At 40.7% G+C, this 22,530-nt stretch overlaps 3 protein-coding genes and 1 non-coding gene across 4 annotated transcripts; 2 read left to right on the top strand and 2 right to left on the bottom strand.

Annotated features, from left to right (window-relative positions):
* Positions 1-951: 951 nt before the first annotated feature.
* Positions 952-16,375, bottom strand: LOC145789030 (uncharacterized). Its single transcript, XM_082912597.1, is given in 6 exon segments — positions 952-1,134; positions 6,011-6,283; positions 6,414-6,492; positions 6,617-6,772; positions 15,608-15,952; positions 16,203-16,375. Coding segments are annotated over 6 exon segments (1,209 nt in total).
* On the bottom strand, positions 14,707-14,812 carry LOC114270126 (small nucleolar RNA R71). Its single transcript, XR_003631852.1, has one exon. It is a non-coding gene; the product is annotated as a small nucleolar RNA R71 (small nucleolar RNA).
* A 795-nt stretch (positions 16,376-17,170) lies between the features above and the next one.
* LOC145816698 (uncharacterized) lies at positions 17,171-18,928 on the top strand. The gene has a single exon (XM_082912596.1). It carries the CDS (start codon positions 17,171-17,173, stop codon positions 18,926-18,928), a length of 1,758 nt encoding a protein of 585 aa, XP_082768722.1.
* Positions 18,929-18,940: 12 nt separating this feature from the next.
* Positions 18,941-20,190, top strand: LOC145816697 (uncharacterized). Its single transcript, XM_082912595.1, has 2 exons — positions 18,941-19,606; positions 19,678-20,190. The coding sequence occupies exons 1-2, from the start codon at positions 18,941-18,943 to the stop codon at positions 20,188-20,190; spliced, it is 1,179 nt and encodes a 392-aa protein (XP_082768721.1).
* Positions 20,191-22,530: the final 2,340 nt, after the last annotated feature.

The raw sequence follows: 22,530 nt of genomic DNA, 5'->3' as shown, positions 1-22,530 counted from the left end.
TTGTTTGTTGATAGGAAGCAAGCCGGACAGCAGTGGTCTCTCGAAGTTCTTCAACAAGATCAAGGTTAGCCCTCAGTAGTCCCTCGTTCAGCTCTGGGACAGGATGCCGGACCCGAGGGGTCGGTAGACCCATTAAATGCTCTGTGACCATCCTTGACTTAAATTTGTTTGTGATTAACTCCAGTTTGCAAATGTCTCTGGTCACCTTCTCTTTGCATCCTTTGAACTTTACAGGCATGATCAATGCAAGCAAGCAGGCATATCTATAGTACCACCAATGCGATATGGTTCATGTGTCATAGGCTGCAAGACCAATGTGCTTGGGCATAGTTTTGTGTTTCGTTTCTAATATCCTATCACTTGAGAGAGAGAAAGAGTGTTGTTTTGTGTTTGGCTTTTGTACATCCATCTAAGAGAGTGGAATGTCAAAAATACTTTTTCGAGATACATAATTCTTTTGTAAAGCAAGCATATGAAGTAACATGTCATTAACTACATGAAGGTGGTTCAATTGGCTAAAACCATTACATCTCACTAACAAGTCAAGAGCTCGAGTCTTATCATAGGCAAATTTTTTCTCACACAGCCTCTGATGTATCCAAAAAAAAAAAGGTAAGATATGATTTATCCACAAAATTGAGTAACATATCATTTATCCACAAAATTACTGTGGCAGACAACAATGTTCATGAGATACAAAGTTATCTGCCTCTACTTGTTCCTAATGTCTTAGCTAGAGAAGTGAAAAAGCATCCTATACATTTCAAGCACTAATTGCCATGAAGGATGCAACAACTGATACACGAAAGCCCTCACATACAAAATACAAACCTAGGCATCCTTTTTGACAAGAATGAAAAAATGAAGGGGTAAATTTCCAAAAAAAAGAATTGAACCATCAAATTAGAGACTACTTTCCTCAAAAATCAGTAATACCCCATTAGAACAATGTTATCTCAAAAGCCTGGCTACAACCTCAATCAAGTTCGAATCATCCCCTTCCTTCAGTGGAGGCTTCACATACTTTCCTATTGTTTTTTGGCGATGCTGTCTCCTCATCCTCAAAATTTTTTCCTTATTTTGTTGTCTTTTCTTCTATTTCTCTCAGATTTTTTGATTTATGTCCTTCTCAAACTGTAATAACCCGATCCTCTCATATGCTATAATTCCCTCATTATATGTGTGATTATATATGTGTTTATGTGGTTAATGTGAAATTCCATGTTTCAATGTGTGAATTACATATATATCAATTGTATCTGTCGATTATCACAAAAATCTGTTGAAATTGCAACATTTGGACTGAAATTGAAAGTCTTAGAGACGCGATAAACCGAAATTGATTTTACAGTTATGATTATTGTAATATGCCTGGGGGGTACCCGTGCGCGTTAAACAGTTTGGACCCTCAATCTCTTTGATCTAGTCTCACGAGTGCAATGTAAAACATAGATGAGAGTCTAGATTTGGCAACATTCATTGAAAAGCTATTTTATTGCAATTTTGTCAAAAATGAACTGCGTCATCAGATCTCAGAGTCGCCACCTAATATTTATTTTGGGAAAATTAGAAAACCTGTGACTCGTGCCCAAGCCACTGTTCGTTGTAACCAAGGATTGCTTGGCTCGGAACCTTGGGTATGAAGGGGGAATGTCATTAATTGAGTACCCCCACTCACCCGATCAAAAGATCGACTTTTACTAACCATGATATGAATTTTATTTTCTTATATTTTCATGTTCTGATTGTTTAATAAATCCTAAAATTTATTATGTGAAGCATACAAGTATAGACTGGTTTGCCTGAATTGGAATAATTCAATTTCATGTTTGTTTTTCGAAAATGGTTTGATTTTGCCACATAACAAAGTGAACTTAAATCTTGTGAATTTGCCATTTGACAAAGTGGGTTTAAACGTACATTCATTGAATCATTCTAATTCAAGCAACAAGCCTTCATCCACTGGCATTCATAAAGATGTATCACATAAGCAAATAGCCACATGGTAGGATGCTAAACATAATAAGAAAATTATGTACAAGCGGGATGCTAAAGTATAAAAACTCACATATTTACCGACGTTCCGCGAACAGCTACAAAACAAAGTTAGTAAAAACACGCATGATCTTATATACAAAATCCTAATGCAATACATACACAAGAATGCTTCTAAAGATCTGGCTTCTAAAACATGACATGTGAAACATTGCAAAACATGCGATAGCGCACAAAATCATGTAAGAATCAATTCAAGCACAAAGATGCACATTTAGCCAGATCTAGGCATGAATAAGGATGCAAAGCATGGATATGCATGGCATGTCAGATATATACATATGTACAGTTAGGGAAAGCGTTTAAAGAATGGGATAGAAATAAGCAGGGATGGAGAATTATTACAACATTTTAAATATTACAAATCCGAGGGAGAGAGAGAAGGGAATAATAAAATAAAATAAAGCCTCACAAAACACTCAAATTAAAAATAAAAATAAAATAAGAACTTCTGGTGTGATTGAGTTTGGCCCTCTTGCTCTTACTCTTCGTTTTCCTCTTCTGTTCAATCTCCAGCATCAACAGTATGGTGTCCTTTTTCAGTTTTTTATATTTTTTACTCTTCAATTCAGAAGTTGAAGAGTTCTTTGAAATTCTCCGGAAGCTATTCATGGCTTGATGCAGCATACGGGCTAACTCTTCATCAGTCTTGCAATTCTCAACACGTTTGTGTTTATTGTTCAACATCTTACAAGGAAGATGCTTCTTCATCTTGTTCTTCTTCAAGTATCTTTCTTTGCTAGTTGCCTCCTCAGAAATAGTTTCAACCAATTGTAAAGCACTCTTGGCTGTAACAACTGCCTTTGCTGCTATCTCAGCTTTCTCTTCAGCCACAGCTCTTACAGCCTCCGCCACCCTAACTGCAGCTGCAGCAGCTAATCTCGAGGCCTCCATAATCTCCTCAGGTGAAATATTAGGGTTTTTCAAATGAGATCTCATCGAATTGTTAAGACGGGTGTCAAATACACGCAACTACTAGAAGCCGAAGGGTGGTGAAAATTGGCATCGAAATTCTGTTTCTTTAATATGGCAAGAAGCCACTTTCGAGGAGGCAAAAGGACATCAGAGTCCAAGTGATTAAGGTCACATAAATTAGCTTCCATTATTCTCTACATGTGTACAACAATCTCCTTTCCTTTCATGCTGATCTTGAAATCTCAACTGTGTAACAGAGAGAGAGAGAGAGAGAGAGAGAGAGAGAGAGAGAGATTAAGTGTTTATTATTCCCTGAGAGAGAGAGAGAACTCCTCCCTTGCTGTGTATGTCTTTGTGTGGATGTGCGTGCGTGCTTTTTATTTAAAAACCATATCACCACCCACTCCATAAAAACAAAGGCAAAGAGAGAGAGAGCTTGTGTGTTGAGGGTAGCACGGAGAATTAGTTGGTTGCACATGGGTAAGGTTTGGGATTAAAGCTAGAATTTTATTTTTCTACTGAGATATTCATAAAGTAGCATATTTCAATTTCACCAACGGGTGTTCAAAAGAAAATGTCCAAGTCTTAGGGCTAGTCAAAATGGGGTGTCTACAATTAGCATGATTTTTAGGACATTATATGAAGTTTTGTAAAAATTTGATTCGTAATGAATTAATTAGCTCTATTTGGCTAAACCTCTTAGATTTAACACTTTGAAACTAAAATTAACAACTTCAATGAGTTCAAAAACCGAAATTGAGTACATAAATATGCTAATGGGAATTTTTAGAGCCATTCGGGCAGTTTAATTGAAAATTTATATCATCTAATTCGTTAAGTTATGTTTGGTTGGCCTATATAGTACATATGACTTGTTATATAGTTGAGCTCATCTTTAGCTTTTTAAGAGACAAAACCGTGGAGAGAGAGAGAGAGAGAGAGAGAGAGAGAGAGAGAGAAAGAAGAAGAAGAAGAGAAAAGAGAGAAAAGAAGACAATTCAATTTAAGTTTGGAGATTGGAAGAGTAACCTTAAGATTGGCTCAAGGTAAGTGTTAATCAACGCAAATACTCTCAATATTTCTTCAGTTGCTTGGAATCAAGTCTTAAAATGAAGTTTCTTACATGTATATGAGTTAGGGTTTTGCGTTATGATCTCAACTTAACCAATTTCATGAAATTGAAGATGTAATCTTTGGATTTGGCTAATTTAAAGGTTGATTCTTGTGTTTTGAATTGTCTTGAGTTACATTGCAGGTCATTGCCTTTTTATCTTTAGTTTTTGGCATGTTTTGAACTCTTGCATATATATGTATATATTTGTATATATGTTTGTAGATATCTATCATGAAAAGATGAGGAAATGTGGAAATTAGAGCTATATATGAGAAATTAAAATGAGTTATGATCCACTTCAGTTTAGGTTTCATGTTTGTTTTGATCATACGTCATGTTGTTGAAGTGAAGTTGCTTGAATTGAGCTTAGAAATGCATTTGAACAGCTTGATTTTGATGAATTTTCAAACTGCTCAAACAAGGCCCAGGACCGCACATGCGAGGCCCATGGCCGCACGTGCGGGGCTCGCACGTGCGAGGCTCACAGTCGCACGTACGGAAAACAAGGGAAGCAACTTCGGCATTCTGAAATAAAAGCACATGTGAGGCCGTACGTGCGGGACATCTCTCCACATGTGCGGTGAAGGACTTCCACACGTGCGGGAATTGGGGAAGAATCTTATCAGTCTCTGTTACCCTTTTTTATCCTCTAAATCTGGTAATATGTGTATTTAATCCCTCCGAAAAGCTTAGAGCAAAATAAGAATTGAACGAAACAGAAAAATGATTAAGGAATGGAAGTTAAGAAAAGAATGTGTGGCTTTAAGAAAAAAAAATGTGTGGCTTATCCATTTGTGTATGTGCCATGTGTAGGTCACTTGCGGGAAGCGACCGTCGCTCGACTAAACCACTGTGAGTAATAATAGTGTAACGACATATTTATTTATGTATTTTTTATTATGAATTATGTACCTTGATTGTGCTTGACATGTTCAAGATAAATTATGCTATGGTTTATGCATTATGATTGTGAATGGCAAATTTGGGATAAATGGTGCTATGATTCATGCATTTTTGCTTATGAGTGGTAGACGTTAAACAAATTACAAGTGATTGGAAACGATTGAGCAATGGTACAAATATAAGCAATGGCATATGAAATGGACCTAAGGTCGTTCTGTTTCCGTTATATATGGTGGCCTTAAGGCCGAGGGAGGTGGAGACATGTCGATATTCCATCTACCCTACCATGATATGAATTTTTATGATTAATAGCTCTAAGGCCAAGGGAGATAGAGACATGCCGATGTTCCATCTACCTTATAAAGTCCAGAACAGCTGTTGATATGTTGGGCCGAGGCCGTTATGTATTATGTTGGGCCTGAGGCCGTTGTGCATCATGTTGGGCCCTAGGCCGTTCCGTCTTATGTGGGCCCAAGGCCTTTTTGGAATGTGACGAAGGGGACATGCATACGTTAAATAAATATTCTCCAAGACATATGCCTACTCACCCAAACCTTTTTACATTATTATTATTCACTGAGCCTTGCTCACTCCATTTTTATATATGTTTATGTAGGTGATCAGCTTGGAGGGTAGCCATAGGTCAGCCTCAGGAAACTTTTGGATGGACCGGTTTTCTTAAGCCTTAAAAGTGAAGCCTTTTATTTTTTGGAATTGAGTCCACATTCGTTAAGTCTTTTGAAGCTTGTTGCTTAGACATTTATGGATATGTAATTTTTGGATTGCTAGCGTACATGATTTATACTTGTATATAAAAACTGTGTATGTGAACCATTTGCATATGTTGTTTAATGATCCTGGCATGTAAGCACTGCTCAATGGACGTTCTGCTATTTATTTGGTTCCGCTTAAGGCCCCGTGTTTGAATAAATAGTTTTGAAATTTTGTCTTTGAGGCCTGAATGCAGGTCGGTCATAACCTAAACTTTTAGGGGGGGGGGAGGGGGGGTTTGGGTCGTGACACAAACACTCCTTGCCAAAAGACCTCACCCATTGACGGCCACAACCATCGTCTCATAGGGTGTTCAGAATCAAACTCCTCAGCCAGGTCCTCATCCATGCTCTTAAGGGTGGCATATGAGAACCATTTGACCCACATTTGACCCCTCCGGTTCTTCAACTTGTGTTGTTCTTGCATTATTCCAGTCTCTAGATTCACATATACTATGCTCCTTAAGCTATGGTATGCCCACACATTTATGAGTAGCTCAAGCACCTGAGAGTAACAATGCTTGTCCTGCTGGATAATATACCATTATTCCAATTCCTATAAAATAAACTTCATTGCAAACTAACTTGAAAGGGTGGTAAGATCATAACAATTTTGCAAGAACACAAATGTATTTGTTTAAGTAGAAGAAATTCACCTTGGATAAACTCAGATAACAATGACCACTTTGATGGTGATTTTCATAGAATTGTGCACCCAATGCATCTACAAACATTCTGCAAATGACATCACACCCATACCAACAATTTCACAAAGTCAATGAACTCTTAAATCCCTGTTGAGTTAGAAAATCATAATAAGCATTCCCATAGAGGTAACCAATTATGCAAATTTTCAAACCTAGAAAACATTACGAACTCCATGAAGGACTTGGTTGGTAAAGCCCAGTTGTGCATAATAGACCACGTGTCCCCATCTACAAGCATGAGAGCTAGAGAAGTCCAATCATTCTTTATGCCATACATCTTTAGAGCCTCAAAAAAGTCAAATTTGCAGCTAATAATGACTAGGAGTGTAAAAATAACCCGCGGTCTGTAGGCAGACTAAGGTGGGCCTGGCCCATTTAGGCTTGGGCCAAAGCCCAGCCCAAGACCTTGGGCCTGGGCCATCATTTTGAAGTCTAGACCAAAGCCTAATGTCTTTTTTAGTGTAAAATAATAAAATTTTGATAGAAAAAAAAAACAAAAAAAATTATTCAGGCCTGCCCAAGCCTGTAGGTATCCATGGAAACCGCAAGAGTCAACCCTGCGGATCGAAAAGGTGACGAGACTATTGAGATTGTCAATTTTCATTTGACCAAGGTTGTCAATTAAAATTCTTGATATCGAAGTATTCCTTTTCTGTCAATGAGTGGGAAGAAGGTGCTGCAGATAAAAAAGAGATGATTTTCTGTAAAAATAAGCTTATAGATACTTGTGCTCGACTTGAATCATTGGTTTCTCCATGGATACTGCTGATGCTCTGGCCGCACAGTACTCCAATTGCTTTCTGCATTGCATTGCAGGTTCTTGGCTCTTGGGCCGCCCAAATCTAATTTTGGAGCTCCATCTAAATCGTTGCAAGGCCTTCTTCTGACTGGTGTACTAAGCGACACTAACACTGATTGACCTTGGGCTGAATCACTGACCTTGTAGAGTCAACTTGAACGGGCCCACTGGACTTGGGTAGTTCTTGTTTCTTTTGTATTTGGGATTATTATCTATGCTAACTTGCTCAGCTTTGATGGCTATGATTAGGAAGTTGATGGTGGCTTGGTTTGTTGAGGCATTAATGGAGGTGTCAAAAATTTTGGGTAGTTTCGTAAATTTTGGGTAGTTTAGTAAATTCCTTAGTTATGAAAAAGGGTAATTTATCATAATCACTAAGTCAAACATGTCCAATGACGCATATGAGAACTTTTCGTGTTCGAAGACGATGGTGATCATTGTTATATGTAATTTCATTCACCGATTTAGCTTTTTTTATATGTGGCTCATATGTAACGATTCTCTAAAAAATATTTCTTTTTATTGTACGACTTGTCAACACAAATGGACGATAGGACTGTCTCATTGAAAGATTTTCCACCTTAGATATCATATTGTATTTTACTTTTAGTACAAGTTGTACAACGAAAAATGGTTTAGAGCTTTAAATAGTGAGCTCTAAAGCCATCACTAATGAGTTGGCAGTGGATGATTCCATCCACTGCTGATGTAATAGATGTGTCTTTTTTTTTTTTTTCCCCTCCATACCAGCTCATTAAAACTGGCATTAGAGCTGCTAGCACTGCTCGTTGTACAGCCACTAATGCCCCCTTGGGTATATTGCTTTTTTATTGTGGGAATATTCCCTTTGGATTCCATCTCAACCTTATTTTTTGGGTTAATTATTAGTGGTTATCAAAATATACGTTTTGTTATACTTTAATCTTCAATCTCTTAATTGCTCTATTTTGATATTCAAAGTATACGTTGTAGACACCCCATTTTTGACTGTCCTCGAGACTTGGACGTCACCATTGGAACACTTGGTGATTACCCTTGTTTGTGTTCGTCTTGAGTTCCCGGAGGTCTCGGTTGCGTGCCTTGCCTCAGGATCTCTCGACTCGACCGTGTTGTGTCTGGTTTTTCACCAAACACTTGTGATTTGCCTTGGAGGGGCAGGGAATGCCTTGTGAGGCATCCCCACACATCACCGGCCATGGCTTGAGGCCACCGGCCAGTGATTTTATGCCATCGGCAATGTATATTGCCGGTCGGCACTCTTTATTGCCGGTCGGACATTTATTTTGCCAAAATGGCAATTTTGAATAGCTGATCACTGTTCATCTACTTTTAGTAGATATTTTGTGCCAGCTGTGATAGCTGGCACCCACCTTTTCTCCCCTCCATACACGTGTATGGAGGGATCTCTCTCTTGACAAGCTTATTTGACAAGCTTTACAAGAGAGAGCTTTATAAGAGAGAGTCTCCTCTCTTTGATTTAGGGTTAGACAACATTTTTAGAGAGCTTTGATATTAGGGTTAGGAATTTGTATCTATTCCATCTCTATATTTCCCTCTCTTGTTAGTTTAGTGTGTGTTTGGTCCTACTTTTGCACACAAACACCCACCATTACACCTTTTCTTGGTTATTGAGGGCCAAAGGAGTGTTCTTGGAGTTCTTGGAGATGATTTCAACCTCAAGAAGCTACTGGAGCTCCATTGTTGAAGAAGGTCTACAAGGGTAATCACTTTTCCCTTTTATCCCCCATTTTTGCACACTACTTTTACCTATCTTGCATCTATATTTGAGCTTTGTGTATAACATAAAAAAGTTTTTTTTTTAGGCCCTCTAAATAGTTGTTTAAGGTTGTTTCAAGCTTTGGGGTTGTTTGACCCCCCTTAAGCCTTGTAAGGCTCCATTTTGTGCCATTTTGGGTGAGCTCCAAGACCTTGGTGTTTGGGCCTCCTCACCACTGAAATATTGAGGGATTTCAGAGGTGAGGATGGTGCCTTGAGGTCCCAAGAAGGAGAGGGCCGCCCCCTCTCCTTGTTGTCCTTGAAAATGACCTTTTTTGCCTCTTGAGGGAGCACCTAGCTTAGGCTCTTGTTGACCATGCCTTAGCTGTTATTTATGCTTATTTTTCCATGAAATAGCATTGTTTTAAGTTGGTTTTGGTACACCATGCTTGCTTACCATACATGCCTTGTAATGCCATTTTGTTGCCTTAACATGCATCTAGGTTTTAACCCTTGTTCAAGCATGCTTTAGGCCTAGCTTTGTGAAGCTTTCATGCTTATTTTTCCATGTTTAAGGTCTGTCCTTGGTTGTTTGGGTCGACTTTAGCATGCATTGCATAGCCCCTTTGCATTTTAGCTTGTAGGCTTCAAGTATGTGAGTGTATAGCATGCATTACTTGCTTTGATTTAGTGAGTTGGGACTATTTTCCATGTCATTTTAGTCCACTTAGCATGCTTGTATACTTGCATTTCATGGCTCTTTGATGTTTCAAGAGTTTGTGTTTCATGCTCCTTGAAAGTGCATTTGTGCATGCTTCCGTGTAAGTCATTTAGATGTTATCTAAGTGGTTTTTGGGGTTCATTTTGACATGCTAAAACCCTAATTTTAGTTGCTTAAATCATGCCATGTTTGGTCTGGATAAGTGTAGTCCAATGCCTCTTTGGTGAGCCTTAGGCGTTGGGCTTGGTTGCATGATATGCTTGCTTTGTTTAGTTGGTTTGGCACCTCCTATAGCATGATTTTTAGAGATTCATTTGCATGTTAATTGTCCATGCTATGCCTCTTTTAAAGTACGCTTAAAAGTTACCTTTATGTGCTTAAATGTTGGTCCATGTTGTCATGTATGCTTGCATGTGCATTTGGCCTTATTTCCTTGGTTGATGGCCACTGTTTTGGACCTAGTAGAGAGCTGTCCAAATTAGTTTAAGACCATCCCTTTGGCATGTTGTTGCATGCTATACATGTTTGTATGTTTAGGTACTTAGTCTATTAACATGTTGCACGTTTAGGTGGCTTCACATTTGGCATGCATTTATCTTGGTTAAGTTGTCTAACATGTTGTCACATGCCTTGCCTGCTTGCATGCCCATATTACATGTTGAATGCTTGTCATTCCATGCCTTGCATGATTGATTCCTTAGGTTGTGTGCCTAGCATCATCATTTGCTTGCATGCCCGCATTGCACACTTAGGCTCACATGCTTAGGATTGCATCGCATTGGCATGCATGCTTAACCTCTTGAATTGCTTGTGATAGAGGTTGAGTTCAATTTGTTTGCCTATGTGCATTGCATTATATTTGAAATGAAACATGCATAACTTGGTCTCTGGGGCCATCACGCATTGAAATGCGTGATTGATGGTCCGAGAACCAAGGACCATGTCCCTTTAAGTCATAAACATGATAAGGGATATGGTTGGTGCATACATTGCTTGAATTACATTGCCATGCAAAGCTCTATCCTCTGCTGCTGTCAAACAGATTCTGCAGGAACTTTTTGCCGATCGACTGCACAGAGTGCCGACCGGCAATCCCTCGGTGGCCGATGGATTCATTTTTGGCCGATCGCCACCAAATCACAGCCAATGATGATTCCCTCCAACCGGTGGCATTCCCCAACATCCAGTGAGCACATCCTGAGACTTTGGCAGTCTTCAGAGAAGCAGAGCAGGGAAAACAGAGGCGGCTTGTGCATGGCACTGGACTTCCGAGCAAGACCCGAGCACGCATGCATTGAGCCCTCTTCCTAAGGCCCTTTTTCTTGCTTTCTTAAATTAATTAATTTGTTTAATTAATTTAGTTGGTCTGTAATAATTAATTAGCTAGGATAGTTAATTCATTATTCGAATTGTATTATTCTTTTGGTCCCTCCGAGCGAGGGTGAATCTGTAATAAGTGTGGGTGAGTGTGTGCATGTTTTCCAACCCCCACTTCTTTCTCCCTTTTACTTACCTGCTTTTGATGGTTAGTAATAGGTCATGTTTAATTTAGCATACCTTATGCTATGCATGCGTGCATCATTCATCAGTATTGCATGCACCGGGCTCGGCGCATCATGCTAACAGTATTAGTATTTCAAATCTAACTTGAATACATGCTACCTGTGCATTTTCACATGTCATTCATAGACTAGCCGAGCCTACTCTAGTGACATTCCGTATGCGTTGCATTAGGCATTTAAACATGGACTTGGATCATGCATTAATTGCTAACGAGTTCCTTATTTTGGCACGGAGTATGATGTAAGTATTTATGCTTTAGCATCCTTGCATGCGTGTGAGTGTTGCCATGATAGCATGATTACCATGAGACTAGCTGCTTATGTGATATAATTGCCCTAACGTTTTCAAAAACGGATATCACGGTTAATAAAAGCCGATCTTCGGATCGGGCGAGAGGGGGTGCTCATAGCTAACCTTCCCCAATCGTACCCTAGCTCCCGAGCCAAGGCAACTTTGGTGATGACGGACATGTGGCCTTTGGCACCGAGTCAGGGTTTCCTAAATTCCCCCATAAAAAATATTTAGGTGGCGACTCTGTATCTGGCAAAGCAGTCCATGTTTGGCACTTCTTTTCAAAATCTGTTTCTCAAAACGATTTGCCGGATTTGGACTCTTTGGTTCAGATTTAGAACCGTGACACAAATCGAGTCCGAACTGTAGCGGGGTCCCTCGCGGACGTGTTACATACGTTCAGTTACATTTTAATCTTCAATCTCTTAATTGTTCCACTTTGTAGGGGTGTTTACAAATCGAATTGGTCCAGTTTTTGAATAACTAAGAACCGAACCAGTTCTTATGATTCCAAAAAAATTAAAATCATAACCGGATTATTGAGGTTATGTAACCGGACTAAAACCGAATCATAAAAACCGATTTAGTTCGGTTCAGTTCTAAAAATTAATATAACGGAATATATATTATATATTTTATAATAATAAAAATACTAACAATAATTAACATAGTTGAGTTGGTTGAAACTTATTAATTCCATAGTCAAGTTTACCATTTAAATTTTGCTAACTACTTCTACACCCTTCTTTTATATATAAAAATATTAAAAAATAATAAATAAAAGTATCACGGTTTAGTTCGGTTCAGAATCGTAATCGAAGTCTTAAAATCGCGAACCGGACCGTTTCGAACGGTTCCACTATTTTTGGAACCGGAACTAGAATAAAAAAAAAAGAGAGGACCAAATCAACGGTTTAGATCGGATTGAATCGGTTCACCGGTTCCACTGATTTTTTGAACACCCCTACCACTTTGGTCCCAAAAGTATACGTTCTGTTACATTTAGTCTTCAATGTTTTAATTGTTCCACTTTGATTGCCAAAATATGTGATCTGTTACACTTTAATTCCTGATGTCAGTGCTGATCAAAATCAATAATAGGAGAACGAGTATTTTCTAAAATGATCAAATATATACATGGTCTAAAAAATATGCATGTTTATAATATTTTGGTTCTAAAAAGTGAAATTTGTTTCATTTTAGTCTCTAAATTTTGTACTTGCATTTTCTTTCCCAATCTTGTAATTTTGTTACATTTTAAAAAAAAAAATTAAAAATACCCCTCCTCCCATTATTAATTTTGAATGGTGTTGCTATTAGGGACAAAAGTGTAATAGATCGTATACTTGACGGACCAAAGTGAAAAATTAAAAAATTAAGGACTAAAATATAACGAAACGCTGACATTGGGGATCATTTGTCTTATTAATCCTATTTTTTATTTTAAGTTTAATTATCGAGGTGGTATTTTGTGTAAGGGGTATAATAGAGTGGTGTACCATTCTTTCTTGCATAACGATCGGTGTGATCGGAGTGAAATGGAAAACGCCATAGATTCTAAATAAATTATCAAATATTTTACTAAACCTTTCATATGGGTGTGAGATTTATACACATATAATTTGTGTGAGTCCTACATCTATATAAGAAATTTGATAAAATATTTAATAATTCATTTGATATTTGATTTTTCTATATGATATTTAATGATTAAATTGTTCTTTCTTCAAATCAGTTGATAAAGGTACAGATTCTGAATATGAGTTCAATCATGTTTTTCTCATGATTTAGGATTGTCTTAATCAATTGAATGCTTGGTTTATATTTTTAGAATTAAAATTGGATATTTAATGTGATTTGTTTTTAATTTTATATATTAAAGCGAAGAACATACTTTAAAATTTCTTTACAATACTTGAATTGTTTATCTTTTGTGATAACAAGATTGATTTCTAAGATTATCGTGAGTAATTGGATAAAAATTAATGATCATGAATATATGTTGATATAAATTAATGAGTGTGGATTCTTAAACCGTAGCCTCATTATTTTGATTACTTTCGCTTTTTCCTATCAATTTGTTTTGGATTTAATTATTTATTCAGTAAATATTTAGAATTAATTTTGACCAAATCATAAATTTGTTAACTAGGTTAGGGTTAAATTAAATTCAGATTAATTAGTTTTTGCATAAATCACAAGTTCCTGTGTGTTCGATCTCGCATTCGTAACACTATACTTCTATACAACAAGTTTTTGGCGCTGACGTCGAGAACTTGTATAAAAAAATAAAAAATAAAAATTTGAATTTGAATTAATTTTACCTTTCTACTAGTTATAGTTAGGAGCTTTATATAAATAAGTAATTAATTAATTAATTTTTTTTTTTTTTAAAAAAAAAAGAAAAGAAAAGAAACGAAGAAGCAGTTGAGACCAACTTGCCGCAGCACCCACTCCGCCGCTTAAGCCTTGTCTATTGAAATAATAAATAAGTCTAGGGTACAAGAAGCATAATAATAATAAATTAATTCACATATTGTTTATATTCAAACCCAACGTGCCGTAAGTTTAGGATATTTCTATTTTTAAGAATTCTTGAAGGATTGACTGACATTTATTAGTATTATTATTTTTATTTATTTATTTGATTTAATTTCATTTTTAACCTTGAGAATATAGGATTTAAAATAATAATAATAATAAAATTAAATATAAATTAAAAAAACGTAAAAAAATTTAAAATTTAAAATTTAAAAAATAAATAAATAACAAAAAAAATAATAATAATTTTTTTAATCAAGTGTTTAGTGTGTGCTTAATTGTTCGCAAAATTTAGAACTAGTGCCTTTTGATCCTGAAATCGAAAGAACATTTAAAAGAAGGTTAAGAAAACAAATAGTCACACAATAAATTGTCAGACATGGGAGAAATTACTGAAAATACTAAAGAGCCCAAAGCTCTTAGGGATTTATTTTCACCCATAACCATGAATCCTCCTTGCATAGTGCTGCCAGCAACGAATGCAATCGAGCTAAAACCACACATAATCCAACTCCTTCCTACTTTTTATGGGTTAGAGAAGGAAGATCCTTACACAGGAGCTTCCTGTCACGAAATTTGTTTCTAAATTTTTTTCAATGTCCAAAACTAATGCATTAAGAAGAGAAATTTCTGATTTTATCGGGAAGAACATGAGAAATTTTATGAGAGTTGGGAAAGATTTAAAGACATTATTTTAAGGTGTCCCCACCATGGTTTTGAGACATGGAGATTTGTGCAATATTTTTATAACGGTTTGACTCAGTCACACCATCACATGATTGAGTCCATGAATGGTGGTTGAAGGGGCTAAATGCAAAATGGAGCAGGTCCAAGCCTTGGACCGGCCCAATCTGACAAAGCCCAAATCCAAGGGGGTCAGATGAGTATATGGACAGACCAGTTGAGCCCAACTTCATGATCAACAGTCCGCCCAAGTCCTCCAGCACTTGGGCCCAGCCCGTAGCGGAAAGGCTAGCCCAGCCGTAGTGCTGGTCTGGGCCGAGCCGCGGAATGGAATTTATGGGCCAAACAGATAATGGTCCAACCCCTCTCCATGAATGATCCTGAAAAAGGCCGAGGTGAGGCACACCAGTACCGAACTGAAGTACATTGGTACCGAGCTGGAGAAACCTCACAAGGAAACGTAGGAGCTGTGAGCGCAAGCATGTGCAGGTTGCCACCTCAGCTGGTCCCCCATACCTAGAATCACGGAAGTCGTTGAGCCAAAGGAATGTGGTTTGTTATCAACATGCCTACAATGAGAATATGCAATCAATGGCAACTACCAAGTGGTCCCCTACCTGGAGCAATGCAAAAAGGACACCTGGTAGCCTTTACACTCCATGAACTCACCTTGAGAAGCAAGTAAGGAACACTATATATACAACATGAACTTCACATTGAAGAGGGGGGAACTATTAAAAATCTGAACCACACTAACATACAGAAAAACCCTATATACACTCCTTCTCCGATCGCTAATTCCCACACCGGAGGGGTTATCCGGCCAACCCCGGCCGGGCAGCTCTAACGGTGCTTCTCGTGGCAGGAACCCCAGTCCCTAGATAGTCCAACTGAGCGCGGAGCCTCGATCCACTTTCATCTAGTGCAGAATCCAGTACGCACAATTGGTGCGGTGAACGTGGATCATTTTCGCCTCTGAGCTCTGCATTCAGTTCCGGCAATGGGGATTGAGGACGTTCCGCCTTCATCACATACTCCTCAGACGGAGAAGACGAAGGACAAAGGTTTGGCACTCCCGACAGTTCTGCAGGAGCAAACTGGAAAAAACAATCGAACCCCCGAATCTGTCGAGCATCGATTGCCTTTCGCCGGAGGTTCTTCTCATCATTTCCTCTGGAAAAGGATTATAGAGATCGAATTATAGATTCCATGGGAATGGAGATACAGGAATTGAAAGCCCAACTTAAGAAGGTGTTAGGTGATCCAACGGAAAAGAAGACGGAAGCAGAGCCCTCTCGTTTGCAACGAAGGAGCTCGTCTAGAGAATTGCCAGTGAAGAAATTCCCCAGGAATGACTCCGGGCAACGAAGCCAACCAATCCCAACACAAAGCGAAGCGGCAAGTAGCCACACCCGTGGGTCACGCCGGAGGAGGGCCAAGAGGCAGAAGACGGGTAGTCAACAAACTGAATACCCTCCTCAGGACCTTCGCACTTGCTGATTGGCAATAGGCAGAACGAGCAACATCGGGATCATCTGGACCGTACCGTTCACCAAAGAGAGCATCGAGCGCTGGACTGACTCGTCTCTTCGACATTCTCTCCAGAGATTGAGACCATGAGACCTCCAAAGAAGTTCACTCCACCAAAGTTCACTTCCTACGATGGGAAGTCGGACCCTCTGACACATATTAGCCATTTTAGACAGATGATGTCCCTCTAGAGCAGAGATGAGGCACTGATGTGCAAAGTCTTCCCATTCAGCTTGGGAGAAACCGGACTCCGATGGTTCGATCGACTCCCTGCTGGATCAATTCATGGTTGGAAGCAGCTCTCCGAAGAGTTCCTGGCCAAGTTCGTCTCCAATACTAAGATCCCAAAAGAGCCGGATGCACTATTCGGCCTCAGGAATGAGCAAGAGGAAACGCTGCGCAGTTATGCTAGAAGATACTGGGAAGAGTATAACGATCTGGAAGAAAATGTGTGCAGCGAGCAAATGGCCGTCATGTCCATCAAACATGGTCTGCTCCCGGAAAGTAAGCTGAGACAATCACTTACCACGCGCCCGGCCACAGCTTTGAAAGACTTGCGCGCCTGGATTGAGCAGTATGCTCGTCTCGAAGACGATCAGATCCCCATTGAGGTAGTGTCAGCAGAACAAGCAGCCCGACAGAAGAAGAAAACGGATCGAGGAGAACACCGAGGGATTGCAGTGAATGAGGTAGATAAGTCCAGATCCCACGAAGCCGTTGTGACTGTGTTCAAAGAGCCAATCTATTGAATCCGGGAAAAGATCAAGAGAGAACCCTTCTTTGTTTGGCCGCCGAAAATGTTGGGAGATCCAGCTCGGCGCAATCAGAAGCTCAGGTGCACCTACCACCAAGATAGGGGACATGACTCAAAACTGTAGGGCACTGAAGCAACATTTGGAGGACCTGGTGGCAGCTGGGCACGTAAGGGAATATATTGATCAGGGTAAGGAAGTGGCCGAGCTGGGGAACCCACCTCCAGAAGCGAATATTGAGCATCCACCCCGGATGATAATAAATGTGATCCATGGAACAGCGGCTCAGAAATCTGAGGAGGCACTAAAGATGGAGATCGCTAAGGCTGCGCAAATTCAGCAAATTATGTCAGTGGAGCCGACATCGAAAAAGGTGCGTACCGTGCCTAAATCCCCCATGTGCACTGTTTCATTTACTAGCAAAGATTTAGAAGGCATACAACACCCACATACTAATGCATTGATTATAACTGTTGGGATTGGGAAACGATTTGATGTGAAACGAGTCCTAGTAGATCAGGGCAGTGCAGCAGACGTACTATATTATGATTTGTTCAGAAAGCTCGGCCTCTCCGAGCAACATCTCACCCCAGCGGCAGCCCCGCTGGTCGGTTTCAATTCACAGCAGGAATGGCCGCTCGGCAGAATAGTATTGCCAGTCGTAGCGGAGACAAAAACCCACCAGATAGGATTCTTGGTTATTAACACACCTTCCCCTTATAACGCCATACTTGGCCGCCTGTGGATTCACCGAATGGAAGCAGTCCCTTCAACCTATCACCAGCTCATCCATTTCCCAACGGAACACGGAGTAGAGCAAATCTCTGGGGATCAAGTTGCGTCCAAACATTACTTCATGGCAGCATTAAAGGCAAAGCAGCTCTGCAATCGGATACAGATGGTAGAAGTGGCCGGACAACCAGTCTTGGAAGATGTGGGGGGAACTCCAAAGGAAAAGATGGTCGAGGATTTGGAGAAAGTCTTGGTGAGAGAGGACGACCCGGAAAAGTACTTCCTTATCGGTACCTCGCTAGGCGCTAATGAGAAACTTCAGTTGCTGGAATTGCTGAGGGAAAATATTGAGGTATTTGCGTGGTCAGCATATGATACTCTAGGGTTGGACCCAGAATTTTCTTGCCACAAGCTCAACATCAATCCTTCAGCTCGACCCATCGTACAGAAAAGTCGGAGATCCTCAGTTGAGCACACCGAAGCAGTAATTGCCGAAGTCGAAAAACTCCTGGCCTTAGGAGCAATCAGAGAAGTTCAGTACCCGCAGTGGCTGTCTAACACAGTTATAGTCAAGAAGAAGAACGGAAAATGGAGAGTTTGTGTCGATTTCACTTGCTTGAACAAAGCCTGCCCTAAAAATAGTTTTCCGCTGCCTCACATTGATCAGCTAGTAGACTCAACAGCAGGACATGAGCGCATGAGCTTTCTGGACGTTTATAGCGGTTACCATCAAATATCACTGTTCGGTCCGGATCAAGAAAAGACAGCGTTTATCACCCCGAGAGGGATTTACTGCTATAGAGTAATGTCGTTCGGCCTCGAGAACGCCGGGGCAACCTACCAGCGAATGATCACTCGGATGTTCAAAGACCAACTGGGGAAAACCATGGAAGCCTATATAGATGATATGGTAGTAAAAAGTAAGTTCGCTGCAAACCACCTTACCGACTTAGGAGAAGTTTTTGGCATCCTGAAAAACCACCAGCTTCGCCTCAATGCCTCGAAATGTGCCTTCGAGGTAGGAACAGGGAAGTTCTTGGGATACATGGTCACTCACAGAGGAATTGAAGCGAATTCGGATCAAATCAGGGCAATACAGGATCTCGAAGTGCCAACAAAGTCTAAGGAACTGTAGAAACTAGCCAGAATGGCGGCCGCACTGAATCGGTTTATCAGCAAATCCTCAGATCGGATGAAGCCCTTCTTCCAGCTCTTGAGGAAAAAGGCAGCATTTGAATGGAATGGCGAATGTACCGAAGCACTGCAGAGTCTCAAGAGATACCTCAGTACACCCCCTCTGCTATCCACACCAGAACCGGGAGAGGAGTTGTACCTCTATCTAGCAGTCTCAGATCACGCTGTGAGCGCAGTATTAATTCGAGAAGTTGACAAGGAACAGAAACCAGTATATTATGTTAGCAAGACTTTACTAGATGCCGAGACACGGTATCTACCACTGGAAAAGTTAGCTTACGCGCTGCTTATCGCCTCAAGAAAGTTGCAACATTACTTCCAGGGGCATACCATTAACGTCCTCACTGAATTCCCCTTCAGATCTGTATTCAGCCAAGCTGATTTCTTTGCCCGAACAGCAAAGCGGGCTGTAGAACTTGGTGAGTTTGACATTCGGTATCAACCTAGAACAGCAATCAAGGCCCAGGTCTTAGCGGATTTTGTTGCAGAATTTACTCCCACCCAGAGTACCGAACCGCGAGTTCGGCACAGGTGCCATGCGCCACCGAACAAGGAAAACCCAGCGCTTCGGAAGCATGGAAACTCTTTATTGGAAACATCTGGCAACTCTACGTCGATGGTTCGTCCAATAACCGAGGCTCGGGGGCAGGAGTAATTCTTATTTCTCCAAAAGGGTTTATCTGGGAACAGGCACTCAGGCTAGGCTGGAAGGCTTCAAACAACGAGGCCGAGTACGAAGCATTATTGGCTGGCTTGCGTAGTGCCGAACACTTCAGTGCAGAACAGCTTCTTGTTTTCAGTGACTCACAACTAGTGGTAAACCATCTTTCCGGGGTCTATGAAACTCGAGATGAAAGAATGGCTATGTATGCAGGCAAGGCTAGAGACCTACTCAGAAAATTTCAATCCATACGGGTGGAACGAATCAATCAGGACAAAAATAGCCACGCAGATGCTCTGGCATGCCTAGGCTCATCAGTGGACACAAAGGATGCCAGAAGAGTTTGGGTTGAGTTCGTACCAAAACCAAGTATTGCATCTCCAGTCCTCTGCAACAACTTAGAGTCGAGCTGGATGGATCCAATATTGGTCTTTTTGAAATCTGGTAAACTCCCCAAAGACAGAAAGGAAGCCAACAAGATCAGGCATAAATCAGCTCGATTCTGGATCTCACCGTCTGGGAAGCTTTACAGACGTTCCTAGCATGGCCCCTGCCTCCTATGTATGCATCCAAATCTCGTCGAGAATGTTCTCTACGAAATTCACGATGGGATTTGTGGATGCCACGTTGGCGGAAGGTCACTGGCGCACCGAGCCCTAACTCACGGGTACTGGTGGCCACGAATGCAGCAAGATGCACAGCAGTACGTGCAAATGTGCGACAAATGTCAGAGGTTTGCTCCACTCATTCATCAACCAGCCAAAACCCTCACTCCACTCACCAGCCCATGGCCCTTCGCGCAATGGGGCCTGGATATTGTTGGACCATTGGTGCGAGGCACTGGGCATAGGCGATTCTCCATTGCTGCGACCGTTTATTTCACCAAGTGGGTTGAAGTTGAGGCACTGGCAAACATCAAAGAGGCAGACACAAAGCGGTTTGTTTTGAGAAATGTGGTAGTACGTTTCGGCATTCCGCGGATACTGATTGCAGACAACGGAACGCAGTTCGATGGTAAGATCTTCAGGAAAATTTGTGCCGACCTCAGAATCGAGTATAGGAACTCTTCTCCAAGGTACCCGCAGAGCAATGGTCAGGCAGAAGCGTCGAACAAAACTATCATCAACGGAGTGAAAAAACGGCTTGAACATGCCAAAGGCAAATGGGTCGAGGAGTTATCACACGTATTATGGGCCTACCGAACTACAGCACGACGCCCCACAGGAGAAACACCTTACTCTTTGACCTATGGAATGGAGGCCATCATCCCACTCGAAGTAGGTCTCCCAACCCTTCGGTCTGAATTATTTGAAAGCTCCAGTAATGAGGAAGCTATCGCGCAAGCACTGGATATGGCAGAGGGTCGAAGAGAGGCAGTGCTGATCAGACTTGAAACGTATCAACAGCATCTCATCAGAAGTTTTAACCAGAAAGTTTTCCCAAGGCAATTTATATCAGGAGAATTGGTTTTGAGGAAAGTCATGGATCACAAACAGCTGCCTGGTGAGGGCAAACTTGGGCCGAACTGGGAAGGTCCCTACAATATCACAGCCGTAGTTGGAAATGGAGCTTACTACTTAGAGGATCTGAATGGCAAAGCAATACCTCGGCTCTGGAACGTAGCAAACCTCAAGAAATACTACCAATAGAGTCATTCCCCAACCTCTTTATCAGGATGTAAAGGCACTTATTTGTTGACCAATACAAATGTTTTCCCACTCCTCTCAAATTTATCCAATTCTTGTAATTAATTTTGATGTTTATCAAACGGAATTAGCTTTGGTTCTTACCAAACGGAATCAGCTTTGGTCTTTACCAAACGAAATTAGCTTTGGTCTTTACCAAACGGAATTTGCTTTGATGTTTATCAAATAGGATTAACTTTGGTTTTAACCCAAATGGTTCAGTTTCAGAACGACTGAACGGAATTTAAATTTGGTTAGCATTCAAACATGCTAAGTGGTATAGCTTGGTGGAAAATGTTTGGCAACTGAATTGGAATTTAGCCAAGTGGAATTGCTTGGTGGAAACCGCACTAATGCATCTTAAGTAAACATCTCTATTTAGCCAAGTGGAATTGCTTGGTGGAAACTGCACTAATGTATCTTAAGTAAACACCTTTATTTAGCTAAGTGGCATTTCTTGGTGGAAACTACACTGACATATCCTAAGCACACATCTGTGCACCTACAAAACTTCTTAAGTATCAGCACAACAACACTTCAGTATTGATTCAAACAAGCAGAGTTGGAACAAACTCAACTGAGCTACGTCAAGAGCAAACTTCTAGCATCAGCCTTACTCAGCTCCAGCTGGGGGCAAACTCTTGTTTTCTTAAAAAACCTACCTGGACTTGAGTAAGACATCTCTCTTTGCATTTCTCTCATTCAAATGCACTTATACTATCAAAGTTGAAACAGACTCAAGCAGTTCCATGCAAGGGACAACTCTTCAATATCGATCTTACTTAGCTCCAGGTGGGGGCAAACAATTGTTTCCTTTCGAGACCAACCTGGACCTAAGTAAGACCCACTTACAAACTCAAATCACAGCCATACCACGTATCCGTTAACCACGCCGACCACTAGTTCGGCCCCGAGGTCCCAACAGTGCTCGGCCGGGGGCAAGTAAGTGCAGTGCCACACAGAGCATCAGTTCGGCCCCGAGGTCCCAATAGATCTCGGCCGGGGGCAGGCAGTACAGAATCAGACCGAACACCTATTCGGCCCAAAGGACCCAACAGAGCTCGGCCGGGGGCAAGTAGTATAGAATACATTCAGACATCAAAGCCAAACAACATCAAATTGCAAAGTTCAAAGAGAAAATCATATCATCCAAGCAAAGGGCACAGAAGGCCTCACAACCAACAGCAAAAAACAAAA

This window comes from Camellia sinensis, unplaced genomic scaffold (genome assembly GCF_055761805.1).
Source record: "Camellia sinensis isolate YWXY unplaced genomic scaffold, ASM5576180v1 Unanchor4, whole genome shotgun sequence".
In the NCBI taxonomy this organism is placed as follows: domain Eukaryota; kingdom Viridiplantae; phylum Streptophyta; class Magnoliopsida; order Ericales; family Theaceae; genus Camellia; species Camellia sinensis.
Note: the sequence above shows the minus strand (reverse complement) of the source record. Positions and strands in the feature narration are given on the sequence as shown.

Coding starts and splice junctions, on each gene's coding strand:
- LOC145816698 (XM_082912596.1), top strand. CDS start 17,171: ATGACTCAAAACTGTAGGGCACTGAAGCAACATTTGGAGGACCTGGTG.
- LOC145816697 (XM_082912595.1), top strand. CDS start 18,941: ATGGCGGCCGCACTGAATCGGTTTATCAGCAAATCCTCAGATCGGATG. Junction 19,607..19,677: donor CTGGCAACTCTACGTCGATG/GTTCGTCCAATA, acceptor ATCTGGGAACAG/GCACTCAGGCTAGGCTGGAA.